At 44.1% G+C, this 25,049-nt stretch overlaps 2 protein-coding genes across 2 annotated transcripts in view; one reads left to right on the top strand and one right to left on the bottom strand.

Moving 5' to 3' along the window:
* CATSPERE (catsper channel auxiliary subunit epsilon) overlaps positions 1–22,119 on the bottom strand; it is a 62,584-nt gene extending 40,465 nt beyond the window's left edge. Inside the window, exons 1-5 of the mRNA XM_065400678.1 lie at positions 22,037–22,119; positions 17,515–17,563; positions 13,799–13,872; positions 9,886–9,955; positions 704–789 (exon numbers count right to left, since the gene is read on the bottom strand). Coding sequence (XP_065256750.1) covers positions 704–789; positions 9,886–9,955; positions 13,799–13,872; positions 17,515–17,563; positions 22,037–22,119 — 362 coding nt within the window. The remainder of the gene's footprint in view (positions 1–703; positions 790–9,885; positions 9,956–13,798; positions 13,873–17,514; positions 17,564–22,036) is intronic.
* The window catches only part of ADSS2 (adenylosuccinate synthase 2), a 66,100-nt gene continuing 63,168 nt past the window's right edge, over positions 22,118–25,049 (top strand). Inside the window, 2 exon segments of the mRNA XM_065400679.1 lie at positions 22,118–22,258; positions 22,260–22,826. Coding sequence (XP_065256751.1) covers positions 22,118–22,258; positions 22,260–22,826 — 708 coding nt within the window.

Below are 25,049 nucleotides of genomic sequence, written 5' to 3'. Positions count from 1 at the left end.
CTCCCCAAGAGGTGATAGCTGGGTCAACAGGAGAATTCTACTGTTGCTGTCTACACTGGGAGTTAGGTTGGTTTAACTGGTTCACTCTGGGCTGTGGATTTTTCACACCCCTGAGTGACACAGTTATTCTGACCTAATTTCCTTGTGTAGACCAGGCCATGGTTTAAGTTGTAATTAGAATTTTAGTGAACGGCTACATTCACTTCCCTTATAACTTTGCATGGGAAAAAATATTTTTTTTAAACTAAAATAGATATTCTTTTAAAGTTTCAGGGCAGTTAGTCAAACCATTTTTTAAGTAATGGATGTTTTAAAAAAAGAGACTTTTTTGCAAATGCTATACAATGACTCTCATTCACTGTTGTCTTGCACTGTCCTGAAATCTGAGAAGCTACAAAGACATTACCTGACATACTGCTTGCACACACTTTGGACCAGATTCACTGGAACACTCCAGCTTGCTTGCACTACTCAAGTAAGGCAAAGCAGCTGCAAGCCTGAATTAACTGCCACTTTTTTCTTTTATAGAAAACCCTTATATCTGGCCCATACTTTTTAACGTAACTGAGCAGCATAACAAATGTTTATTGACCATTTTTGTGTCAAATCACTAGATAAATCACAAACGATATCCAAATACAATTAAATCATACATCTCCAAATATATACACATGGAGAAAGGGTCTCATATGAAATCACCTACCTCTGCTCTGGAGAACTTTTCAGCACATACCACAAAAAGCAATTCAAATGTTCAGAGATAGGCAAATGGCGGTCCACATTCTCTGTCTAAAACAGGGAAAAAAAACATGCTTCATGTTTATATATGATCTACATGATACCACCCTTAGGCTCTGATCATGTTAACATTTATATATGTAAGTATCTTTATGTACACAAGTAGTCTACTGAATTCAGTGAAACTAGTCATGTGCGTATGTGTTCACAGGAGTAGGGCCCTAGAGGCCAAAGGTGAAATCCTGACCTGACTGAAGTCAACAGCAATTTTGCCATTGACTTCAATTGAACCAGGATTTCACTCCAAGCATTTTGTGTGTCCAGGTAACTACATATAAAGACTTTTATATCTCATGTTCGTTATATTTGTTAATGTATTGTTTATTACAATTTAATGCAATGTTTGTGAAGAAAGAAATGTAGGAACAGTTCAATCATAATACAGTTTCCTCTTATCTATTCCCTTTTTATTTCCTCTTACAGCTCTCTCTTTCCTCAGCACCAAACAATAAAAAATGAACCAGACCTGATGGTGGCATCAAAGGAGCATGAATAGCAGTCTCCACTTCACAGAAGGTATAAAAATACAAGAGCTGCTCTACTGGGGGACTTCTCAGCCATTTTTCATCAAATCAAGCAGAGAGGAGCTGCATGTAGGAGCCTGATCAGGCAGGGAGAAACCTGCCTTCTTGTGCATTGATAAACCCCCAAAGAAAGGGAGAGCTACTGTTATTTTCTAAATTATCTTTACTCTTCTGTGCTTTATCCATTAAGTAAAAGAGCAATGGTATTAGAGTCCTGTGCAAAATGTCCATGTGTGTTACATACTTCACAACTATCAGTTGCCTCCTGAGAGAGTTAAACTATAACCCAAAAGTCTCACACCTTCACTGGGATTCTGGGAGAGGGTGTGTTTACTGGGGTATTTTGCAGGTTAGCACTAACTCTGGGTGCTTAAGGCAGGTAGACTAAGGCCTAGCAGACTGAGTGTTAGTGCCCAAGAAATGTGCCAGAGAGGCCAAGGTTGAAAATAGTGCAGCAGCCTGCTGAAACCCACAAGACGTTAGAACACCTAGGTATCCAAAGGACTGGATTCCCCTCACAGCACTCTGGTGGGTGGTTGGCAGGGGGGAGCATGACCAGATCTGTGACACCTTCTAAGGAACATTCCACTGGAAGAGATTTTTTTCTGTTAATCTGATTAACTGTCAAAAGTCCATATGTGTTCACTGTCCAGTATGTATGGACTTGTTTTTTGGGGGATCATACATTGGAATGACCTACGAATATTAGATTTTTTGGGGAGACTTAGTAATCATTGATCATATTCCTCCCTTGGATCTTTATAAAATATTTCCTGGAAGACATTCCAATTATTTGCTGCACTGTCTGTGAATTCTGCTTCTTTAAAATGGTTGCTTGCATGGATTCACACTAGGTGCATGAGCTTGGACCTTTTTCAATAGCAGAGTCATAGATTCTAAGGTCAGAAGGGACCACTGTGATTATCTAGTATGACATAGGCCATAGAACTTCCCCAAGATAATTCCAAGAACGTATCTTTTAGAAAAACATCCAATCAAGATTTAAAAATTGACAGTGTTGGATAATCCACAACCAGCTTTGGTAAATTGTTCCAATGGTTATTTGCTCTCACTGTTAAAAATGTATGCCTTATTTGTCTAGCTTCAACTTCCAGCCATTGGATCATGTTAAACCTTTCTCTGCTAGACTGAAGAGCCCATTATCAAATATCTGTCCCACATGTAGGTACATATAGACTGTAATCAAGCCATCCCTAAACCTTCTCTTTGTAAAATAAATAAATTGAGCTCTTTGAGTCTATCACTATAATCATTCTCATGGCTCTTATCTGAATACTTTCCAATTTATTAACATCCTTCTTGAATTGTGGACTCCAGAACTGGACCCAGTATTCCAGCAGCTGTCACTCCAATGCCAAATATAGAGGTAAAATAACTCTCCTGTTTATGCATCCAAGGATCACATTAGCCCTTTCAGTCACAGTGTCGCACTGGGACCTCATGTTCACCACAACTCTCAAATCTTTTTCAGAGCTGCTGCTTCCCAGGATAGTCCCATATCCTGTAAGCATGGCCTACCTTCTTTGTTCCTAGATGTATACTTTTACATTTAGCCATGTTAACATGCATATTGTTTGCTTGCATCCAGTCTGTTGGGGTTACTTGTGCATCCTGCCAATGTCTTTGTGCCACCCTATCTGAAGGTATATAAAGATGGAAGCCACAATTACCACTTGTGACCTGGTGAAATGGGACGTCCTGGGTCCCCCCTACCTGAGGGCCATAGGCAGTGAGCAGGAACTCAGCAGTATATGTTGCAAGCTTCTTTAATCCCTTTACACAACATTTCTGTGTTTTATTATTTTAATTATTGTTAGGTCACTTTTGCCAAGATTTAAGACCTCTGTACCCTTTTTTATCTCCAGGGTTCCACTGTGCATCTCCCTCTTTGTTACAAGGCATCGTTGAGATGGTACAGGGAGCACAATCCTGAACACTGTTCCATGTGCTCACGGCTTGAGAAAGTTGCCTCAAGTGCCATCTGGTGGAGGTAGCCATATAGGCCTCATCCCTTCCAAGATGCTGGTGGTGAAGTAGAGACACCACACACCAGCATGGAAAGGGTTAAGGAGAGCCTTTGGGCCCAGCTAGCTCCACCCTGTAATTCCCACAGCTAATGCCAGACCTGGCAGGAGAGAAAAGGAGGGAGCCTGGCTCAGGTCGGGGCTGACCAGTGAAGAGGCAGGAGCTAGCTATCTCTCTACCTGAGGGAAGGGTCACTAGCCTGTTGGCTGAGGCAGCCACCAGAGACCAAGCAGTGTTGTCCTGGCAAAGGAGATGGAGAAAGAGGCCTAGGAACACCTGGCTTGAGAGGAACCCTCGTAACTGAAGCAGAGACCTGGGGCGGGGAGGGAGGTGTTTTCTGACCCTACCAAACTTATGACTGCTGCACCTGGAGGAACCTGGGACCGCAGGAGGATGCTACCCAGGGTCCACGAGGGGACACTACTAAGAGACTAGGCACCACAGGGACAGGGACCATAGGGCTACACGCCCCAAACTAAAAGGACCACGGTAGAAAGTAGCCCAGGGCAATGAACGTAGACTCCCTGCTGGGAAGTCCCCTACTCAAGGGTGATTCACCCAGAGCCCTGGGCTGGGACCTGGTGAAATGGAACATCCTGGGTTCCCCCTACCTGAGAGGCTGAGACCCTTTGACCACAGAAGCAGGGGCAGGAAGCTAGGTACTCCGACCACTAGACTGACCGGCCCTCCAAGCCCATCCCTGTCCCCCGCCCATTACAATGCTCTTCACAGAATTTCCATGATAGTTGATGTCAAGGTTTTGGTCATCAGCGAAGTGGGCTCCATGCTTAAAGAAAGCCTGATCCAGGGCCGGCTCCAGGCACCTGCTTAACAAGCGGGTGCTTGGGGCGGCCAAGGGAGGGGGCGGCACCTGCGGCAATTCGGGGGCGGCAGGTCCCTCACTCCCTCTAGGAGCGAAGGACCTGCTGCTGATCGCGGCTTTTTTCTTTTTTTCCAATTGCTGCCGCCGATCGCGGCTTTTTTTTTTTGCTTGGGGTGGCAGAAATGCTGGAGCCGGCCCTGGCCTGATCCCGAGGGATTCTGTGATGGCATCCCATAAAAGGAGATAATCAGGGTACATGAACAACCACAATGGACACACCTATGTAGAGAGTTTCTAGCTTGCACGCTAGAGGGCATAGACATAAAACAGAGTGGGGACCCATGAAAAAAAGATTGATAAAAAGCTAACTTTATTTCTTCCCCTCTTTGGGGTGATTTAAAGAGTATGTTTAAGTGTTCTTTATTGTATAATACACTCAATTGTTACTAGAAAATTTTAAAATAACCACATCCCACTGAGCTCCCTCCTCCCACAATACTGTATATATTCTTCATAAAATAAAATAAAAAAATAATCGTAGTCAAATCCCAGGAACTTCATGGCAAGCTTAACCAAAATTCTGTGGCAAGATCCCTGCAATCAGTTGCACTCCAATGCAACAGATTGGAGAGTCTGTGACTGGCACAAATAAATTTAGAACTGAGGCTTCTACTTAACTAAATATGAAAATGAATAATGCATTCACTATAGTATCACATCACGTTATTTAATTTGACATTAGAATCAATGTACACTGCTCCTCATTTGTTAACTTTCTTTGTATTGCAAAATTTGATACAAAAATCCTTAACAGTATCATAGAAATGTTTGTGAGGAAGATGAAGGTTTTGGCTGTTCAATAGGAGACAGTTGGGTTTTGACATGAGGGAAGATCCAGGAGGCAGTTCAGGTTTGTGAGGCAAGCACCTTACTGGATATTAAAATTAGAAGCAAAAAACATAAGAATATAAGAATGGCTATATTGAGACAGACCAGTGGTCCATCTAGCTCAGTATCCTGTCTTCTGCCAGTGCCAGATGCCTTAGACAGAACAAACAGAACAGGGCAATTATTGAGTGATCCATCTCTGGTCATCCAGTCCCAGCTTCTGGCAGTTGGAGGTTTAGAGACACCCAGAGCATCGGGTTGCATCCCTGACCATCTTGGCTAATAGCCATTGATGGGCCTATCCTCCATGAATTTATCTAATTCTTTTTTTAATCCAGTTATACTTTTGACTAGGGCTGTCAATTAATCACAGTTAACTCACACGATTAACAAAACTAAATTAATCATGATTAAAAAAATTAATCATGATTAATCGCACTGTTAAACAATAGAATACCAATTTAAATTTATTAAATATTTTGGATGTTTTTCTACATTTTCAAATATATTAATTTCAATTACAACACAGAATACAAAGTGTACAGTACTCACTTTATATTATTTGTATTACAAATATTTGCACTGTAAAAATGATAAACAAAAGAAATAGTATTTTTCAATTCACCTCATACAAGTACCATAGTACAATCTCTATCATGAAAGCGCAACTTACAATGTAGATTTTTTTTGTTACATAACTGCACTCAAAAACAAAACAATGTAAAACTTTAGGGCCTAGAAGTCCACTCCGTCCTACTTCTTGTTCAGCCAATCACTAAGAGAATCAAGTTAGTTTACATTTATGGGAGATAATGCTGCCTGCTTCTTATTTACAATGTCATCTGAAAGTGAGAACAGATGTTCGCATGGCACTCTTGTAGCTGACAATGCAAGGTATTTACATGCCAGATATGCTAAACATTCGTATGCCCCTTCATGCTTTGGCCACCATTCCAGAGGACGTGCTTCCATGCTGATGACGCTCTTTAAAAAAATAATGCGTTAATTAAATTTGTGTCTGACCTCCTTGGAGGATAATTGTACGTCTCCTGCTCTGTGTTTTACCCGCATTCTGCTATATATTTCATGTGATGACAGTCTCAGATGATGATCCGGCATGCCTTTTTAAGAACACTTTCACTGCACATTTGACAAAACGCAAAGAAGGTACCAATGCGAGATTTCTAAAGACAGCTATAGCACTCGACTCAAGATTTAAGAATCTGAAGTGCCTTCCAAAATCTGACTGGGACAGGATGTGGAGCATGCTTTCAGAAGTCTTAAAAGAGCAACACTCCGATGCAGAAACTACAGGACTCGAACCACCAAAAATGAAAATCAACTTTCTGCTGGTGGCATCTGACTCAGATGATGAAAATGAACATCTCCGTCCGCTCTGCTTTAGATCGTTATTGAGCAGAACCCGTCATCAGCATGGACACATGTCCTCTGGAATGGTGGTTGAAGCATGAAGGGACATATGAATCTTTAGTGAATCTGACATGTAAATATCTTGCAATGCTGGCTACAACAGTGCTATGCGAACACTTGTTCTCACTTTCAGGTGACATTGTAAACAAGAAGTGGGCAGCATTATCTCCTGCAAATGTAAACAAACTTGTTTGTTTGAGTGATTGGCTGAACAAAAAGTAGGACTGAGTGGGCTTGTAGATCTAAAGTTTTACGTTGTTTTATTTTCCAATGCAGTTATTTTTTGTACATAATTCTAAATTTGTAAGTTCAACTTTCATGATAAAGAGATTGCACTACAGTACTTGTATTAGGTAAATTGAAAAGTACTATTTCTTTTATTTTTACAGTGCAAATATTTATAATGAATAAATATAAAGTGAGCACTGTACATTTTGTATTCTGTGTTGTAATTGAAATCAATATATTTGAAAATGTGGAAAATATCCAAAAATATTTATATAAATAGTATTCTATTATTGTTTAACAGCGCGATTTTTTTTTAATCGCGTGATTAATCGCGATTATTTTTTTAATCACTTGACAGCCCTACTTTTGATCTTCACCACATCCCCTGGCAACGAGTTCCACAGGTTGACTGCATATTGTGTGAAGTAGTACTTCCTTATGTTTGTTTTGCCTATTAATTTAATTGGGTGACCCCTAGTTCTTGCGTTATGTGAAGGGGTAAATAACACTTCCTTATTCACTTTCTCCACACCATTCATGATTTTATAGACTTCTATCATGTCCCCCTTTAATAAAATAGGTAATGATAATGGTAATGTTGATAATGAAATTTGCATTATTGGAGTTATGGATGTGGCTTAGATGCTGGCCAGGTCACTGACAGTGTTCAATCCCTTCCAGGGAAGTGGAACCTCCAAGTCAAAGTTCAACATAAACACAAACCAAAAGAATCTTCAGCGCTGCTGGGGTCAGTTTTGAGCCTCCTTCTTTTCCGGAGGACCCCACCTGCAGCGGCTCGTCTTAACACCCACCCAGCCACCCACAGGTTCATGGTAAAAAAACCAAACTAATAGTCAGTGACAGGCCTAATCTCCCTGTCATAACTATAAAAGGAAGGGTAACAGCCCTCCTGTGTACCACACTATAATCCCTCCTGGCCAGAGACACCAAAATCCTTTTACCTGTAAAGGGTTAAGAAGCTCAGGTAACCTGGCTGACACCTGATCCAAAGGACCAATAAGGGGACAAGATACTTTCAAATCTTGGTGGGGGGAAGGTGTTTGTTTGTGCTCTTTATTTTGGTTGTTGTTCGCTCTTGGGACTAAGAGGTACCAGACATCAATCCAGGCTCTCCAAATCTTTCTGAAGAAGTCTCTCATATTTCAAACTTGTAAGTACAGCCAGGCAAGGCGTGGTTGTTTTATCTTTGTTTTCTCAACTTGTAAATGTACCTTTTACTAAGGCGTTTACCTCTGTTTGCTGTAACTTTGAACCTAAGGCTAGAGGGGGGTCCTCTGGGCTCTTTAAGTTTGATTACCCTGTAAAGTTATTTTCCATCCTGATTTACAGAGATGATTTTTACCTTTTTCTTTAATTAAAAGCCTTCTTTTGAAGAACCTGATTGATTTTTCCTTGTTTTTAGATCCAAGGGGGTTGGATCTTGATCCACCAGGAGTTGGTGGGAGAGAGGAGGGGGGATGGTTAATTTCTCCTTGTTTTAAGATCCAAGGGGTTTGGATCTGTATTCACCAGGGAATTGGTGAAAAGTCTCTCAAGGCTACCCAGGGAAGGGAATTAGCACATTGGGAGTGGTGGCAGCGAACCAGATCTAAGCTGGTAGTTAAGCTTAGAAGTTTTCATGCAGGTCCCCACATCTGTACCCTAAAGTTCAGAGTGGGGAAGGAGCCTTGACACTCCCACAGGGAGGTCCTAGCAGATCAGAGTCTTTAGTCAGCTCCTGGCTCTACTCAGGCTTCTCACACAACAAGGGAGCTGCCAATCTATTCTCCTTTCAAGTCCATTCACAAATGAGCTCTCTCCTTTGTTCAAGTGCCCCCCTCCAAGACTGAAAGCTCTGCAGGAGAAGGGGGTGGAGCTGTTTGAGCCCACATCATCCTATTAACCTTGGCCAGTGTGGTGTTTGTATACCTCATCACACACCTCAATATGATGAATGGGGGCTGTTCAGACATCTCTGAGCTATTGATTCAGTCTGTTAGCAGACTCAGGAACACATCACTGCATTGGTTACACTCAGTTGACATTTGGAAGGTTTCTTTCACAACCATTAGGGGTAGAAAGATTTGATTCTGGAGCAATATTATAAAGCTAATCATAGAATCAGAAATATGGGACTGGAAGAGACCTTGATAAGTCATCTAGTCCAGTCACCTGCACTGGGTCAGGACTAAGTGTTATCTAAACCATCCCTGACAGGTGTTTGCCAAAGATGTTAATAAAAACCTCCAACAATGGAGATTCCACAATCTCCCTAGGTGATTTGTTCCAGTGCTTAACTACTTTTACAGTTAGGAAATTTATCCTAATGTCTAACCTAAATCTCCTTTGCTGCAATTTGACCCTAATACCTCCTGTTTTGTCCTCAGTGGATAAAGAGAACAATTTATCACCCTCCTCTTTATAACAACCTTTTACATACTTGAAGACTGTTACCGTGTCCCCCGTCAGTCTTTTCTTCTCTAGATTAAACAAACCCATTTTTTTTCAATCTTTCCCAATAGATCATGTTCTCTAGACCTTTAATAATTTTTGTTGCTCTCCTCTGGACTTTCTCCACATCTCTCCTGAAGTGCGCTGCCCAGTACTGGACACAGTACTTCAGTTGAGACCTGATCAGTGCTGAGTAGAATGGAAGAATTACTTCTAGTGAGGGCCGGCTTCAGCTTTTTTGCCGCCCCAAGCGGCAAAAAGAAAAAAAAGAAAAAAAAAAAAAAAGATTGAGCTACCGCCGAAGTGGAAGACAGGGAGTGAAGGACCCACCGCCGAATTGCCGCCAAAAACTGAAGCGGACCGATTGAGCTACTGCCGAAGTGCCGCTGCCGCCGCCCCAGACCTGCCGCCCCAACAAAGGACAGACTGCCGTCCCTTTCTATTGGCCACCCCAGGCACCTGCTTCCTTCGCTGGTGCCTGGAGCCGGCCCTGCTTCTAGTGTCTTTCTTACAACACTCCTGCTAATATGTCCCAGGATCATTAACATTTTTTGCAACAGTATTACTCTGTTGACTCACATTTAGTTTCTGATCCACTGAAGTGGACTCTGTGGCAAATACTGCAAAATCACTAAGAACACACGGACCTGACCACAGTGCACTATGAATTTCTTATAATTATTATTGACAGCTTACCTCATTGTCAACATTTGGTCTAATCTTGTGAATTCCAGGAACTGGACAGTTCAGTGTTGCTGTAGGTGAACTACAGTAATTAAAAAACAAACAGCCAGGTATTTAATATTAATTAACACTGCACATATGTACTTCTGACTGGTCCACTCAGTCTTAACTTTTACTTAGGATCTAATTTCTCCCCAACCTTCATCTTTCAAACTGAGCAAACCTTCCTCTTCCTTATTCCCCAACCATTTTTTAAATGTACTATCATTAGATTGCCTGTTCAGTTCAAAATCAATGTACTCAGCTTTGCAGCTTAGACCTAATCTACACACAGTCTTTGTACCCATGTCACTACTTCAGCTAGAGCTGGTATTTTTTATACCATAATAGCTAAATGAGTACAATCCCTAGTGTGAACCCAGTTATACCAGTGTATAGGTACCTTATACCAGTATAGCGTATTACCTTACATTTATGAGACAAAAGCCTGGTCTACACCTAAAATTTAGGTTGACCTAGCTACCTTGCTCAGGGCTGTGAAAAATGTCATGCCCTGTGCAACATAATTAAGCTGAACTAAGCCCCATGTAGATACCAATAGATGGAAGAATTCTTCTGTCAACCTAACTACTGCTTCTCGGAGAGGTGGATTTACTACAGTGAAGGAAAAACCCCTTCCATCACTGTAGTAAGTGTCTACGCTACTGCTGCTGCTGCACCATTGTAGCGTTTGTAGTGTAGACATACCCTAAACTGTACATCACAATATAAAGCACCTTTATGCCAATAGAACTGCGTCCACATTATGGGGTCGTACTGTTTCAACTATATTAGTTTCAAACTGATATATTTAAAGTGGTATAAAGTGGTATAAAAACTATATGCAAACAAGTCCACAGTGTGCTACACCCTTATAAAACATACTGCATTTAAAATAGCTGTCTACCTATTTCATATCTCAACACCTGTGTAAGACACACTGTGGTATGAGAGATCTTTCAGCTGCTCTATTCTGTGTACGGAATACAGCATTAAGAACATTGCCCTGCCACCACTAGCTGAAGTGAAGGAAATATCAAAATTAAATGATCTAAAATTAGGTAAAAATTGGAGTGTGACAGTGCATCCTAATATTAAGATGCATATTGATGTATTATATATATCTCCTCAATATATGTTCCATTCTATATGCATCCGAAGAAGTGGGCTGTAGCCCACAAAAGCTTAAGCTCTAATAAATTTGTTAATCTCTAAGGTGCCACAAGTACTCCCGTTCTTTTTGCGGATACAGACTAACACGGCTGCTACTCTGAAACCTAAGAAAATAATAATTGTTTATAGTTATAAGAATTTAATAACTAATAAAGACAGTTTTAAGCAGTTAGGACCAGGAATAATAAAATGGTAGTTGCAGGTAATCAGAGCCACAAAGATTAAAATGGCAGTCTTGGAGTAATTCAGCCTATAGCAAGCAGGCAGGCTGAGGTTAGATAAAGATTACTCCAAAACCTAAAGGGAGGGGTCAGTCATGTCAGGTGCAGGTTTTCAATCAAGTCCAGCTTTAATTGACAGATAGGTTTAGTGTCTGTAATTGGTTAATAAGAATGGAGCAATCAGAGGGGACTTAAAAATGATTGGAGGAGAGGTATGCTAATGATAAGGATTGAGGAAATAACCAAAGTAGGCCAAAAATCATATATAAGGCGGAGAGCTGACAAGCTTGGTGGTGGTGCTATTGATGTGTGTGAAAGGAAGAGGTTGTCAGCAGGAGAAGTCAGAAGAAGCAGGAAGAGAGCAAAATCACTGAAGAGGGAAGAAGAAGGCTAGATTGTTGTGATGGATCAAGAAATCACCGCAAGCTGCAGCGGCAGTAGCGAAAAAGAGGTGGCAGAGGTGCGGCAGCAGCAGCCAGAGCAGAACAGCAGCAGCAGCTTGGCACTGAGACTGAACAGAAGGACCTTTTGACAGATCAGAGGGAAAAGAAGACGGTAGAAAGTAAGCATGAGAACTATGGTATAAGGAGCTAGGACATATAAGTATGTTTGAGATACTAAAGTTGGATATATGTTACTATGTATAAAAGTTTAGTGTTTTAATTAGAATTGCTGTCAGCATCCTACATGTGATTGATCACCGCATGTAGAATGTAACCACTTGGAGCCATTTCAAACTGTATGACATTGCAGTATTGAGTACCTGAATGTGCATACTTGTGCTAATAGAATTTATGTTTGTTTCTTGATATATGCTTTGGTTCTTTTAAAAGATTTATTGTTTCAGGAATATTGGTACATTAAATAAAGAAAATTTTTGTTTTCAAAGATTACTGCCTGAGTGTCAATCCTTTGAGCAGAAGGCTATATCCATGACTTCCCAATGGTAAACAAAGTGAGTCTGTTCTGGGGGGTTTCCTGAAGGTCATAGGGTAACCCCTAGTAAAACCCTGGCAATTCCTCTATGGTGGGCCATCTCCTTTTACCTACCAAAACAAACAACTGACAATTGAGTTACTGAAATAGGCAGACCATTGTGGGGGTGCCTTAAGTCTGGATTTTGGGGGTAACAACTGCACTTTGCATCTGGATTTGAATTTGCAATCTAACGATAATACATTCACATTAACACACAGATGTATATGCCTGAATGTGCAATCATTCAAATGTGTTTATTTAAATATGTGATATCTGATTGTACATTCAAATAAGCTTACCAATACAATAATTTCAAAGACATAACACATATAAACACACACAGCAAGATAGACAAATTAAAGCTGCATTGGAAACCACAACTTTTTACCTGACTTTTGCTTATCAAAACTTTCAGCCACATTAGTGGCTTTAGTGTAACTGCATTAGTGTAACTTTTATGTACTCCCTCCACACTGTAGATAGTGCTGGATCTCCGTGCTATGCAGATAAGAGCTGTAATACATCCCTCTCTTAATTTGAAATATTTTTAAAGGTTGTACCATACTCTGGCTAAACAGTCATTTAGGGGCAGAGATGCTTTTTTAAAAAAATGGTATTTTGGGTTTCCTACTCCTAGTGTAGCTGGGTCTAATCTGGAGCTCACAAATGCATTAGGTATCTTGGCCATTAAATTATCAAATAAGAAAACCTAGACAAAAAAGCTTGTCTTGTCAGTCCCACTCACTTTACAGTATGTATCTAGAAACGTTTGTGCAGTCTAATGTCTAAAATAGGGTCCTCCTCCTGAAGATCCTAGCTGCTCCAAATGTAAGGAATCAGACATGTTTCTATTTAAAAATAACACATAGAATACAATTCGGCACTTATGTTTTACAGTGATAGACTCCTTACATCTCTGGGATATAAACAGATATTATTTCTACAGCATTGTTCATATAAATGCACTGGACCAAATAAAACAAAACAAAACAAAAACCCCAAGAACATAAAATGTTGTGCAATTCTTAATTTAGATATACATGTTAAAGTATTTATCAATCTTTTTGGCTTAAGGTTTCCTCACATGTAAGGAAGTTTAGGAGAAATAGTATACTTAGAACTACTTTATATTGTATATGTCCATGCCTAATTCTGTGTTTCATTACATTGATAAATATTTAACTTACAATATAAATTGTATAGAAACCTCAGGACCAGCTTCTCTGTCTCCTCCGCAAATCTCAACCCACAACTCCTATTCTGAAACAAAGGATCTGTACTTCATAATTCTTAAGGGAAATAAAAATAACATTTTGTTTTCCAACAGATCTCTAAATGAATGCACGTGGCCAGGCTTAACAGAAGCCCATCTTACTTGAATGTGTATACAAACACGATCTTCTCAAACTTTGGGTGGAATTTTCAGAAGTATTCAGAATTGACCTAACTCTGCTCCCAATAAAGTCAATGTGAGTTACCATTGTGCTGTTATTATTCACTTTTGCAATCCTTACCTTTTATTTGTAACAGTACATAACGTAGAAATGTCCCATTCCACAAATGAAGGTCCTTCATACTCTAAATATATCTAAACAAAGAATTAGGGTAGCACATATAATGCAACAGATTATATATTTGTATCTAACAGTATAGTGGTTTTAAAACCATAATGTTGTTCTACCAGGTTTTTAATTATTACACAGAAATGATTAAACTCTTTAAATATTAAAAATACCTAGGGACAACTTCAAACTTAAAATTGTAATTATTATGGCATTAAACCCAATCTTCTCCCACTGCAGTCAAAAGACGTTTTGTCAATAATTTTAATGGAAAAAAAACCAGACTGAATTATATAAAGCACACTATAAAAATAAAATGGCATGTCTTCTATAAAACTAGCAAATAAGGTTTTGAATTACAACTACCCTTTCTGAGGTCCCTGTTAGCAGGGCAGGAAATCTTGTTGCAAAGTGCAATCTTTGTGACACCCACAGTGAGCAGGGCCAGTGAGTGTAAACTAGTTTTCATCTTGCTCTTTATTCTTTAGTCCATTACATCGGTAAAGATTTCTGTTTTTCCCCCATGGGAACAGTTCACTACTGCCAAGGCCATCATCACACAACAAAAGCACACTCAAAACTGCGTTTGAGCTCTTTAGATGGGGCTCTGCAATGGACCAGAGAAACTGTTGTCAATAGACAAGGCATTCCCTCCCCTCAATGCATAATTTTACTCCACTGAACTCCCATGCCTCGTGTCACAGAAACAAAAGACTAGGAATGGCAGTTTAATAAAATCTGAATTTCCCTCCTAGTAGCACAGAGAATTACTAACGCTTTCAACTTCATTTGCTTTTTAAACTGTTGATGTATACAATGGTGTGTGCACAAGTGTGTTCACAATCACTGGTGGTAGTAACAGTGGGAATTTTTTACCAAGAAAATGGTTTTAATTCAGTTACTAAAGCTGACTGCAAATGATTTTGAGAACTGCACCATTTATTCATACATTGCGATACTGAACTGGTGCAAGCTGTGGAAAACTCATAAATTGCTAACATGGAAATGCAACATTAGAAAAATATTAACTCTGTTTCAGCGGTCTTTTAATGCAATGTAGCAGCAGTTAATGAGGAGGAAGAGCCAGTACCATATAACCAGTCAGCTCTGTAGATGACCAGCAATTGCTCTACAGGCCACAATTTGAGAACCACTGTGTTACAGCATTTTTCTTTTATTCCCACTTTTATCCTTAACTTTCCTTTCTGATTATGGGTTTGACCCTGTTCTCACTGAAATCACTAGCAAAACTTCCATTGGCGTCAACAGGGGCAGTATTGAACCCTAAACAGGTTAAAGTTGAATTGATGTACTGATCAGACACATACTTACTGGTTAATTTAAACAGCTATACACCTCTACCCTGATATAACGCGACCCGATATAACATGAATTCGGATATAACGCGGTAAAGCAGCACTCCGGGGAGGCAGGGCTGCGTGCTCCGGCGGATCAAAGCAAGTTCGATATAACGCGGTTTCACCTATAACCTATAAGATTTTTTGGCTCCCGAGGACAGCGTTGTATTGGGGTAGAGGTGTATAATCATGCTGGTTTGAGATGTCCTTACCTCACTGCCAGAAATACATACTTTGGCCTATAGATGTGACCATTCTAAATATCTCTCCAGTATATTTAAATGGAATGGGATGAACACGCTCCTCTCCCTCCACTTGTAATCACTGATTATCTACTAACTTCCTATATGAGAGTTGCCTCTCATCTCCTAAGAAAGTATATTTGCATGTAAAGCTTTAGTGTGTCCAAATTAAAAATTGAAATAGATATGACTGTTTTGGCTATACATCTCCCACCAATAATTTTGTTAAATTTGAGAAGACAATACGACCTAAACTAACAGTTTTATCATACACCTCTCCTATATATTAGAAAGACATAAGTACTACTTATTATGTAACATATATTTTTCTTGTTTCTCTCACTTAAAAGTGAAAATAAATAATAAAACAAAATGAACAAGCGCAAATGGAAATCTCTGAACAGTTTTGCACTCAGGCTTTCTCGAAACTACAAAAAAGTGCTTGTTCTTGACAATGGGTATCAGCAACTGTATTTTTTGAACTTTTGTCAAGATTTAGCATATTTCATATCCATATGATTGAATGGTATGGTTAATTAAACCCATGTGAAAAAATGTAAGGGAGTAAAGCATTGGTTAGGTGAGCTTACTCTATATAACCTGGTAAAGACCCAATGCTTATTTAGTGGATAATTGATTAGGAATGTATAAGTAGAGGTATAAACAATATATGTGTAGGTTTTGTAGGCCTGCATACAGTAACTCCTCACTTAACATTGTAGTTATGTTCCTGAAAAATGCGACTTTAAGTGAAACTATGTTAAGCGAATCCAATTTCCGTATAAGAATTAATGTAAATAGGGGGGATTAGGTTCCAGGGCAGCTTCCCCTACTCTGCAAGCACCAGGGATGGGGGGGCTCAACCCTCAGCCCGCCCACTCCACCCCTTCCCCCAAGCCACCACCCTTGACCTGCCTCTTCTCACCTCCCACCTCCTCCCCCTTTACTTCGCACGCTGTGTCCTGGCTCCTCCCCCCTCCCTCCTAAACGCCGCAAGCCAGCTAATTCCTGCATTCAGGAGGGAGGGGGAGCCTGCGTGCCAAGTCCTCGCTCCTCCCCCCTCCCTCCTGAATGCCGCAAGCCAGCTGATTGCCGTGGGCAGGAGGCAGGGGGAGGAGGCGGAAGGCGCTGATCCACGGGGTCTACCGACGAGCGGAAGGCGCTGGGGTGGGTTGGGGGGAGAGGCGTAGGAAGGCTGCCAGCTGTGGAGAAAGCAGGCAGCCAAACAACGCAAGAGTGGAGCATTGCACAACTTTATATGAGTATGTTCCCTAATTGATCAGCAACGTAACAACGAAACAACGTTAAGCAGGACGACTTTAAGTGAGGAGTTACTTTACTCAAGTGTGGTGTTTATAACCTCTGTATAACCTTTTAGAGATGGAAAAGTGAGAACAAAGGTTCCTGACAAAAAATATTAAGATCTGAACATCCTGTTATTAAGTTTTTGGGGAGTCTAGAGAAAACAAGCTAAATCTGTGTCAAGTAGTATGATAGTTTTATTATTGCTAAAAAGGGGAACAATGTGTTATGAAACTTATTGTATAATTCAGAACATGATGTACAGCAATAAATATTACCTAATAGGGAAGGAAAAATTTGAGACAGCAAATGAATAGAAGAGGGTGTTGATAAAGATAATGTGTAATAGTGTGTATAAAAGATCATGTCAGAACCTAGAATCTCTGCCTTTCCCCTTGTGATATAGCCAGTTCACTGGCCTGCTACAATCTCATTTGATCACTGGGTGTAGCACTCTGTGCCTATGCAAATAAAACCTGGTCCTTGGATCCAGAACTTGGTGTAAGCAGTGGTTTGTCTGCTTTCCATGGATCTGTGAAGTAACATGTGGGCCTGATTGAACTGGTCCTGAAACATCCTTACAGAAAAATCATCCTATATACAGCAAAATCTACTCTACTTTGCAATATGAAGACATTACAAAATAAAGGGTGTTTGAAATCAGAGCCAAAACATTGTCAGTCCCTAATATACACAAATAAAAGCTGGAAGCAGTGTGTTACAAATCAAGACTGATTTGTTTTGATCATTATTAAACAACACTTACAGTGGTTCTGGTAGTGAGGAGAGCATAGTTTTCTACATTAGTTTTATACCTGCAAAGAAAATGCACTAAGGTATGAATGTCAAAATTAATTTGTTCTCCAAATAAAAATAGTAAAGCAGTGAGACTCTATGACCCCCTTAGAGAGCAGCATTAGAATTACATCACAAAGCAATATCATGTTATGACAATATTCTGGAGGTCCCAAAGCTATTTCAGGAAGCCAGGGAATAGCTGTGTGAAAGCATAAGATTACAGTCTACAAACCATGGATCAAATTCAAAGTCAGTAAACTTACTCTGGATTTACACTGGTGTAAATGAGGGCCAAATCTGGCACTATATTTGTATATGACAAACTAGAATTACTCACACTCCAATAGTATATTACCACTTCTTAGGTGTATTCTGTCAGCTGTTTAACAGCATATAGCAACACTATACAACTGTTTAGGACAGGAAGTGAAGAATATAGTAGTCAAGTGAAACTGCAGTGGAAGTTTATGTAGGCGTAGTAAGTACCCAAATTAGATTTAGGCCAAGACAGCTAATCAGGGATGACAGCCCTACTTTGTTAAAAGTGCCATAAAATCGTGAATAACCATTAGAATTTCAGCTTTACATTTAACATAAAAGTTGGCACCTACAGCAGAACAGTGTAGCCTAACACAATGCTGGGCATTGGTTCAGTAGACTCAGAGGGAAACTGCCACCTGTTAAACCATCTGGAAACTTCCTGTAGCTCTGTAGGTTCCTGGGTGGTCTCCAATATATGTAACGACAGGCCTACCATTACTTAGCCTCACAGCCTTCAGGAGGTAGAGCAATCATGGCTTAATTAGGGTATATTTACACTAAAAACTTGGGTTGACGTATATTAGGTAATTACTGAGATGGTGCATGTCCACACTATGCTCCTTGGGTTGGTTGTGCGCGTCCTCATCAGGCGTGCTTCCACTGACCTAAGAGGGGCAGGGTGGGGAGCTGAGAACCAGGTGTCTCAGCTTCACTGGCAGTTCCCTGCCAGGAGCCGGGCTGCCCCACAGGCTCCCGGTGGGCTGCACCCTGCCTCGCCACCTTGTTCCCTACAGGGAGTGGAGGGAAGCTGCCCGGGGCTTCCTGCCTCCCCTTTCCCCGCCAGGAGTGTGGGGGGGGGAAGCTGCCCCAGGCTTCTTGCCCCCAGGGTGTGGGGTCCAGCTACCCCAGCTTCTCAGCCCCACCCTGCCAGGAGCCAGGCAGAATTCTCAATTTGACTCCAATATGGAGTTGTGAAATTGACAAGACAGCCAATGTTCCCAGCCAGGAGCGGGAAAGCCACCCGGGGCTTCTCACCTCCCTGTTCCCAGCTGGGAACGGGATCTGCCGCCTGGGCTTGTAGCCCCACAGCTGGGAGTGGGGTCCAGCCACCTGGGCTTGTTGCCCCAGCTTCCAGCTGGGGGCCGAGTGGGGGAGTGGTGAGAGCTGGGGGCCTGGGCTTCTGGCCCCAGCTCTCAGCTGAGAGCAGGGTCCAGCTGCTGGGTTTCTCTCCCCGGCTCCCAGTTGGGAGTGGAGTCTAGCTGCCTGCAGCTCCCAGCCGGGAGCGGGGTCCATTCTCGCCCTGATCCCAGCCAGGAGTGGGGTTCAGCCGCCCAGCTCTCCAGGGGAGGAGTGGTGTGACAGATTTCTGTTATTAATCTGCCTGAGGCATCAGGTGATCAGGGTGAAGCCACGGGACCTTTTGGGGAGGAGATGACAGAACACATCAAGCATCTAAATTTTAAAGATTTATTAATAAAATAATAAAATAACAGCAGAGAGTGCCGGGAACGCTCCCACGTCACTTGGGGGAAGAAAGAAAGCGCTAGCGCCCCAAGCCCTAACCCACTTTCATACTCACACACGCACTACCCAAGACTGGCCAGGCCTGGGTGTAACGTCAGAAGAAGAGGATGGGGGGGGGGGGGAAAGGATGGATGAGAGTGCTGTCCTGGGCCCAGGCCGTCCAGGTCTGCTGTTGCTCTCCAAATTGCTCCAGCTCTCAGGAGGGTTTTAAGTTCTGGCTCCTCGGGGGAGGGAGGGGTGCTCCGTTCGGGGACCTCTGCTCCTCGTGCCCTCTGTGCCAGTACAAACCAGCTTTCTGTGGTTTCTTTAGCTTTTCCAAAACACCCCGGCTCCCGGGATGCAAGGCTCGGCCCCTCCGCTTGTCGTCTCGTTTGTGTTTTCAATCTCCGCAGCCCTGGACTTTGTTTTCTTCTTCACTGGCCTTGCTGTCTTGCAGGTCTGTACAGTTGGATTTTTCTTTCTCACGGCTGCTCAGGCAAATTCAAGCCCCCATCTTTCTTGGCTGTCAGCCAAGTCTTGGCTGTGAGCAGTGTCCTTGGGTGGCTAGGGCCAGTGTCTTATCTTCCGACTGAGCTAGCTGAAATGTTGAGTTAACCCGTTCTTTGCTCTCTTCTTTTTCTCCCCTCCCCCCCCCCCCCCGGCCTCTCGTACTTGCAAAGGAAACTTTCACTCCCCACTCACACACCTTTGACCCTCCCCAAAATGCTTTGCGATGCTTGCAACAGCGTTAGCAATATACAATGCTGATCTGCCTTCCCAGGGGACTCCCTGAGGGAGGGGGCTTTGGGGTGTGACAGTGGGCAGGTGGGCTCTAGCTGCCAGGCTTTCTTGTCAATTTCACAGCTGTGAAATTGACAAAAGAGCTAACAGCTGATCTAAGTAATGCAGTGTCTATACCAGCCTAACTATACCGACATAAGCCCTATACCTCTCACGGAGGTGGAGTTGTTATATCAGTGTAGTAGGGCACTTACATCAGTGGGACACGGCTGCCGTGTAGCCACTAATATAATTAGGTCAATGTAAGCTGCCTTATGTGTCAACCTGTGTAGTGTAGACCAGGCCTAAGTAGAGGGGTCCTAAAACTTTTTCATACTGTGGACAACAGTTGTCTTATGGATTCCTTCCCCTCCTATCTGTGATTACATGGATCACCTCACCTGTTATTCACAATCACACAGCATCCCTGTATCAACTGCAGCAGTTGCTTATATGGAAAAGTGATTTAAGGAAAGTATTTCTGTATTTTCAGCTGTCTTTAATGCAAAATGTGTTAAATCTTTTTTGAGAAAACATAATCAGGCTTCCTACTTTGGCTATTCATTTCATTTTCCCTTATATATATATCCTTGGTTAAGGTTAAGATTCTGTCCTAGGTATTTTTAGTAAAAGTCAGGAACATGTCGCAAGCAATAAACAAAAGTTCACAGAAGCCCATGACTCGTCCCTAACTTTTACTAAAAATACTTCGGGGGGGGGAGGGGGAAGGGACACAGAGCGCTGCTGGGCTTGCAGCTGCTCCAGTCCCACTGCTGCTCCTGAGACAGGGGCTGACCACTGCTGCTCCAGCCTCAGAGAGGCTGACCCAGCCCTGGCTGCTACTTCTGTGGGCTGGGGACCACTGCTCTGGCGGCAGGCCGACTGCCAGCTATTCTGGTAGCCCTGGGGCTGGCTGCTGGCCAGCTGTTCTGGGCAGGGCCGGCTCTGGCTTTCTGGCCGCCCCAAGCAAAACAAAAAACAAAAACGGGGCGGCCACCAGAATGGCAAAGGGGGACTGGCTGGGGGGGGAGGCTAGGGGAGGGAGTGGGCGAGAGAGAGAAAGAAGGGGGCGGCCAGGGCTACAGCAGGGGCGCTGCCACGCGGCCCCTCCCGCTGCGCCGCCTCCTGCCGCCTGCCGCGAGGGCTCCGCTCTGGTCAGCAGGGAGGGAAGGAAGAGGACTGCCAACAGGGCGGCTGGAGTGGAACAAGAACAAACAAACAAACAAACAAAAAAGCGGCCGTGCTGCCCTAGGATTGGGCGGAATGCCGCCTCGAACAGTCTGCCGCCCCAAGCACCAGCTTGCTCAGCTGGTGCCTGGAGCAGGCCCTCGTTCTGGGGGCCACTGTTCTGGAAGCCTTGGGGCTGATCACCAGTCAGTTGTTCCAGCGGCCGCTGCTCCAGCAGCCCTGGGACTGACAGCTGCTCCAGCCCTGCCCCAGAAGAAGACACGGACATCCTGCAAAGTCCCAGAATCCATGACAGAATCATATCCTTATTCATGGTCCTTAGTAGAGGCAGCTAGACTTTCCTATTTCCAGTGACTTTTATAGACCCTAAGGATCTTTGCAAGACAGAGCCCAGAGACCTCTAGAAGTAGGGGACAACAAGAAGCCAAGACCATGTGATCAGACAGCTCTTTGCTTGATGACAGCAAGTGCATGTGTATGCGAGCAGAGGAAAGCACACCCCTAGCTCATAGTGTAGAGGAGTAGAGTGCTACACTATGCCTGTCTCAGCTGCTTGGCATGGGTCAGCGCGTGTTGGCAGCTGCCACCCCGTGGGCTGCGTGGCTTGGGCCGGGGCGTGTGGGCAGCTGTCACCCCATGGCTCCTCCCCCACTCAGATTGGGGGGTGGGGACACGACGATGAGCTGGGGACCCTGACAGGTGCAGCCCTCTCCGGTCTCACATCTCATTCTGTTCCCATCCATTTTCCTGCCTCCCACCTCCATATGCCGCAGCATCCACACAGCCACAACAGCAGCGCCAGGCCTCGAGCGCCCCATAGCAGTTCCGGAGCTCGCGCCATGGGCCCGCCTAATAACGGCCCCAATAAACCGCCGCCCATACGATCACGTGACACAGGACCCGCGGCGGGGCTCAACAGAAACCGCCTGGCACCTCCTCCCCGCGCCTCTGGAAGGGAGAGGCGGCGGCAGCAGTAGCAGCCGCCGCGTCCCCTCTAGCACACAGGGTCCCTCCTTCTGGTTCAGCCCCAGGCAGCAACAAGGCTTGTTCCGCCGCTTTCACAGGTGCGGCCCACAGAGACTACTCGTCCCATCAAGCATCGCGCAAATTCCGTGCGGCGCCCTGCGGGGAACGGTCGTGCTGCATGCCGGGAAGTGTAGTTCCTGCCGTGAGGAGTCTATGCAGATAAGAGGGCGGGGCTCCAGGCCGGGCAAGGAGGGGGAGTCAGGGGCCGCCAGTGGTTGCGGCGGCCACAGTTGCGGTATTTCCCGGCGTGGAGGAGGCGGGGTCAGGGGAGGAGGAGGCGTTGAGCGCGTCCCTGTGCCGCCTCATGTGTACCCTGCCCGGGGAGCAGGAAAGGAGCCTCCGGCAGCGGCAACCATGTCTGAGAATGGCGCCTCTGCTCCCCCCGTCCCCAACGGCGAGTGCGCCGCGCGGCCGCCCGGCAACAAGGTGACCGTGGTGCTGGGGGCCCAGTGGGGCGACGAGGGCAAGGGCAAGCTGGTGGATCTGCTGGCGCAGGACGCGGACATCGTCTGCAGGTGCCAGGTGAGGAACGGCGCCGGGCTCACCTGGGGGGCGGAAGGGCGGCCTGGCGCGGCGCCGCCGCCGCCTCCTCTTGCCACCCAAGATGTCACCTTGAGCCCGGGTCCCCCTCGCCGCCGCCGAGAGGGGCTGGGGCTGCCCCGCACTCGGTCCTGCCCCCGGGGGCCGCTCCCCAGCATCCCGCTCTCCTTGGCGGCCCGGTCCCGCCGTCACCCCTCGCGGCCCGCTCCCTGCCTCGTGTGTCCCGCCCGGTTGCTAGCTCTCCCGCCGGCCCTTGTACTTCCCTAGCGCCGGGCTGCCCGCCTCTGCCCTATTGTTAGCGCGGGCCCCCGGCTTTCCTCATGCACCGGAAGCGGCGCACATGCTAGTCTGAGCCCCGGCAACGCCTCCAGCCTAAATTCAGGGAAGCGAGCGGGCGGGCAGCTCCTGGGTGCTGCGCGCTCCGGGCCCCGCTGTGTGCGCTCGGGGTTCCGCAGCGCAGCCCTCGCTTCATCCATCACTGCTGCTTCCTCGTTTGCTGGGCGGGAGTCTGAGGCAGCACACCCCTGCTGGCCAAGCCAGGCCAGGATCATCTCTGGACGAGAAAGGCTTTACAATTCTAATTCTTCCTTTGTGCACTTTTTGCTTAGAGGGAGGAGGAAGAAGGTGCCTTCTTAGTAGCACAAGGTTGACGTGCAGGGTGTAAAGGAGAGAGGAACATGCTTGGAATCTGTTTTCACGCTGTAACTCTTTGCCTTTTTTTGCATATAAGGTGCTTGAAGATGAAAAGTTTGGAATATTTCCAAGAGCAACTTTACTGAGAGTGGAATGATAATTGGTTAATTGCAATGCAATGAAAATCTAGAATTCTCATCATACCTCCCTGCAGGGCTAAATTTAGTATGAACAGGTTCTACTCCATTTGTTCCTAGACCAGGTATTGGAAATTAGGAGCCATACAATGTGTGGGTTAGTATGTATTCTCTTTCTCATCTCCTGATAGTCAACTTGAAACAGGTTCATTCTGTAAATCAATTACAGATGCCCTTGAAAGTTGACAGTTTCCATGATATTGCCATTACAGGATGCTATTTTGTCTAACTATATTTCCTCCCATTTTCCTGCCATACAAGCAAAAGGAAAACTGGTAGTGAAAGGGGAAAGAATAAGATTGACAGCATGTTGCATACAGTCAACTGCCCCAACTAAAACTGGAAAGAAAAAGCTGAGAATTTTTTCTTAATCTTTCAGTTATAGCAGTTCTGTCTACAGAATTTTAGACACAACCTAAAAGTGTGTGTGTGTGTGTTTTTTTTTTTTTTTTTTTAAAGATGACTTACCTTAAAAAAAATACTTTTGAGTAGGTTAGGGCCAAAGTTCAGTCTTTGCCTATGTTTTATAAGACAGACAGTGTTTGAATAGCAGTGTTGTCAAACTTATTTTGGTAAATGAAAATATCTTTTGATGTTGCAAATGCTGCAACACTGTCCTAATTGCTGAGAACCATGGTGAAAACTGATCAACCTGTTATTGTCCAAACAAAACTTTTTATCACATATGCTAATTATCCTTAGGGTGTTTTTTATTGTTTCTCTTAGAAGTTTGTGTATTCCTTCAAGTGAGCTGGCAATGGACAGGTTAGGGGTGGGAAAGAAAAGGAAGTTATCCTTCAGTCTTAGGCTTGGTCTACACTTACCCCCCCCAATTCGAACTAAGGTACGCAACTTCAGCTACGTGAATAACGTAGCTGAAGTTCGAAGTACCTTAGTTCGAACTTACCTCGGTCCACACGCGGCAGGCAGGCTCTCCCGTCGACGCCGCGGTTCCCCCGTCGACGCCGCGGTACTCCTCTCGTCTAGCTGGAGTACCGCAGTCGACGGCGATCACTTCCTGGTTCGACTTATCGCGTCCAGACAAGACGCGATAAGTCGAACCCAGAACTTCGATTCCCAGCCGCCGAACTAGCGGCTGGGTGTAGACATACCCTTATTTTTTGCTGACCATCTGTTAGCAAAATCAATAGGAATGTAAAAAATGGTTTTGGCAACCCCCAGGAGGGTGGAGGTATGACATTCTTTTAAAGCCAATTCCATTAAATAAAGTAAGATACTTTTTGCCTACAACAAATTTACATTTGTCACCTCTGGCTGACATCAGCTATTCAGTCTGTTTCCATGTCCACCTTTATACCCCATCCACATTAGGAATTAAACTTTTAGTACCATTTATTTTAGGCTTCATCTACAC

This window comes from Emys orbicularis, chromosome 3 (assembly GCF_028017835.1).
Source record: "Emys orbicularis isolate rEmyOrb1 chromosome 3, rEmyOrb1.hap1, whole genome shotgun sequence".
NCBI lineage: Eukaryota > Metazoa > Chordata > Testudines > Emydidae > Emys > Emys orbicularis.
The sequence above is the reverse complement of the archived record's forward strand: the minus strand, read 5'-3'. Positions and strand labels throughout refer to the sequence as shown.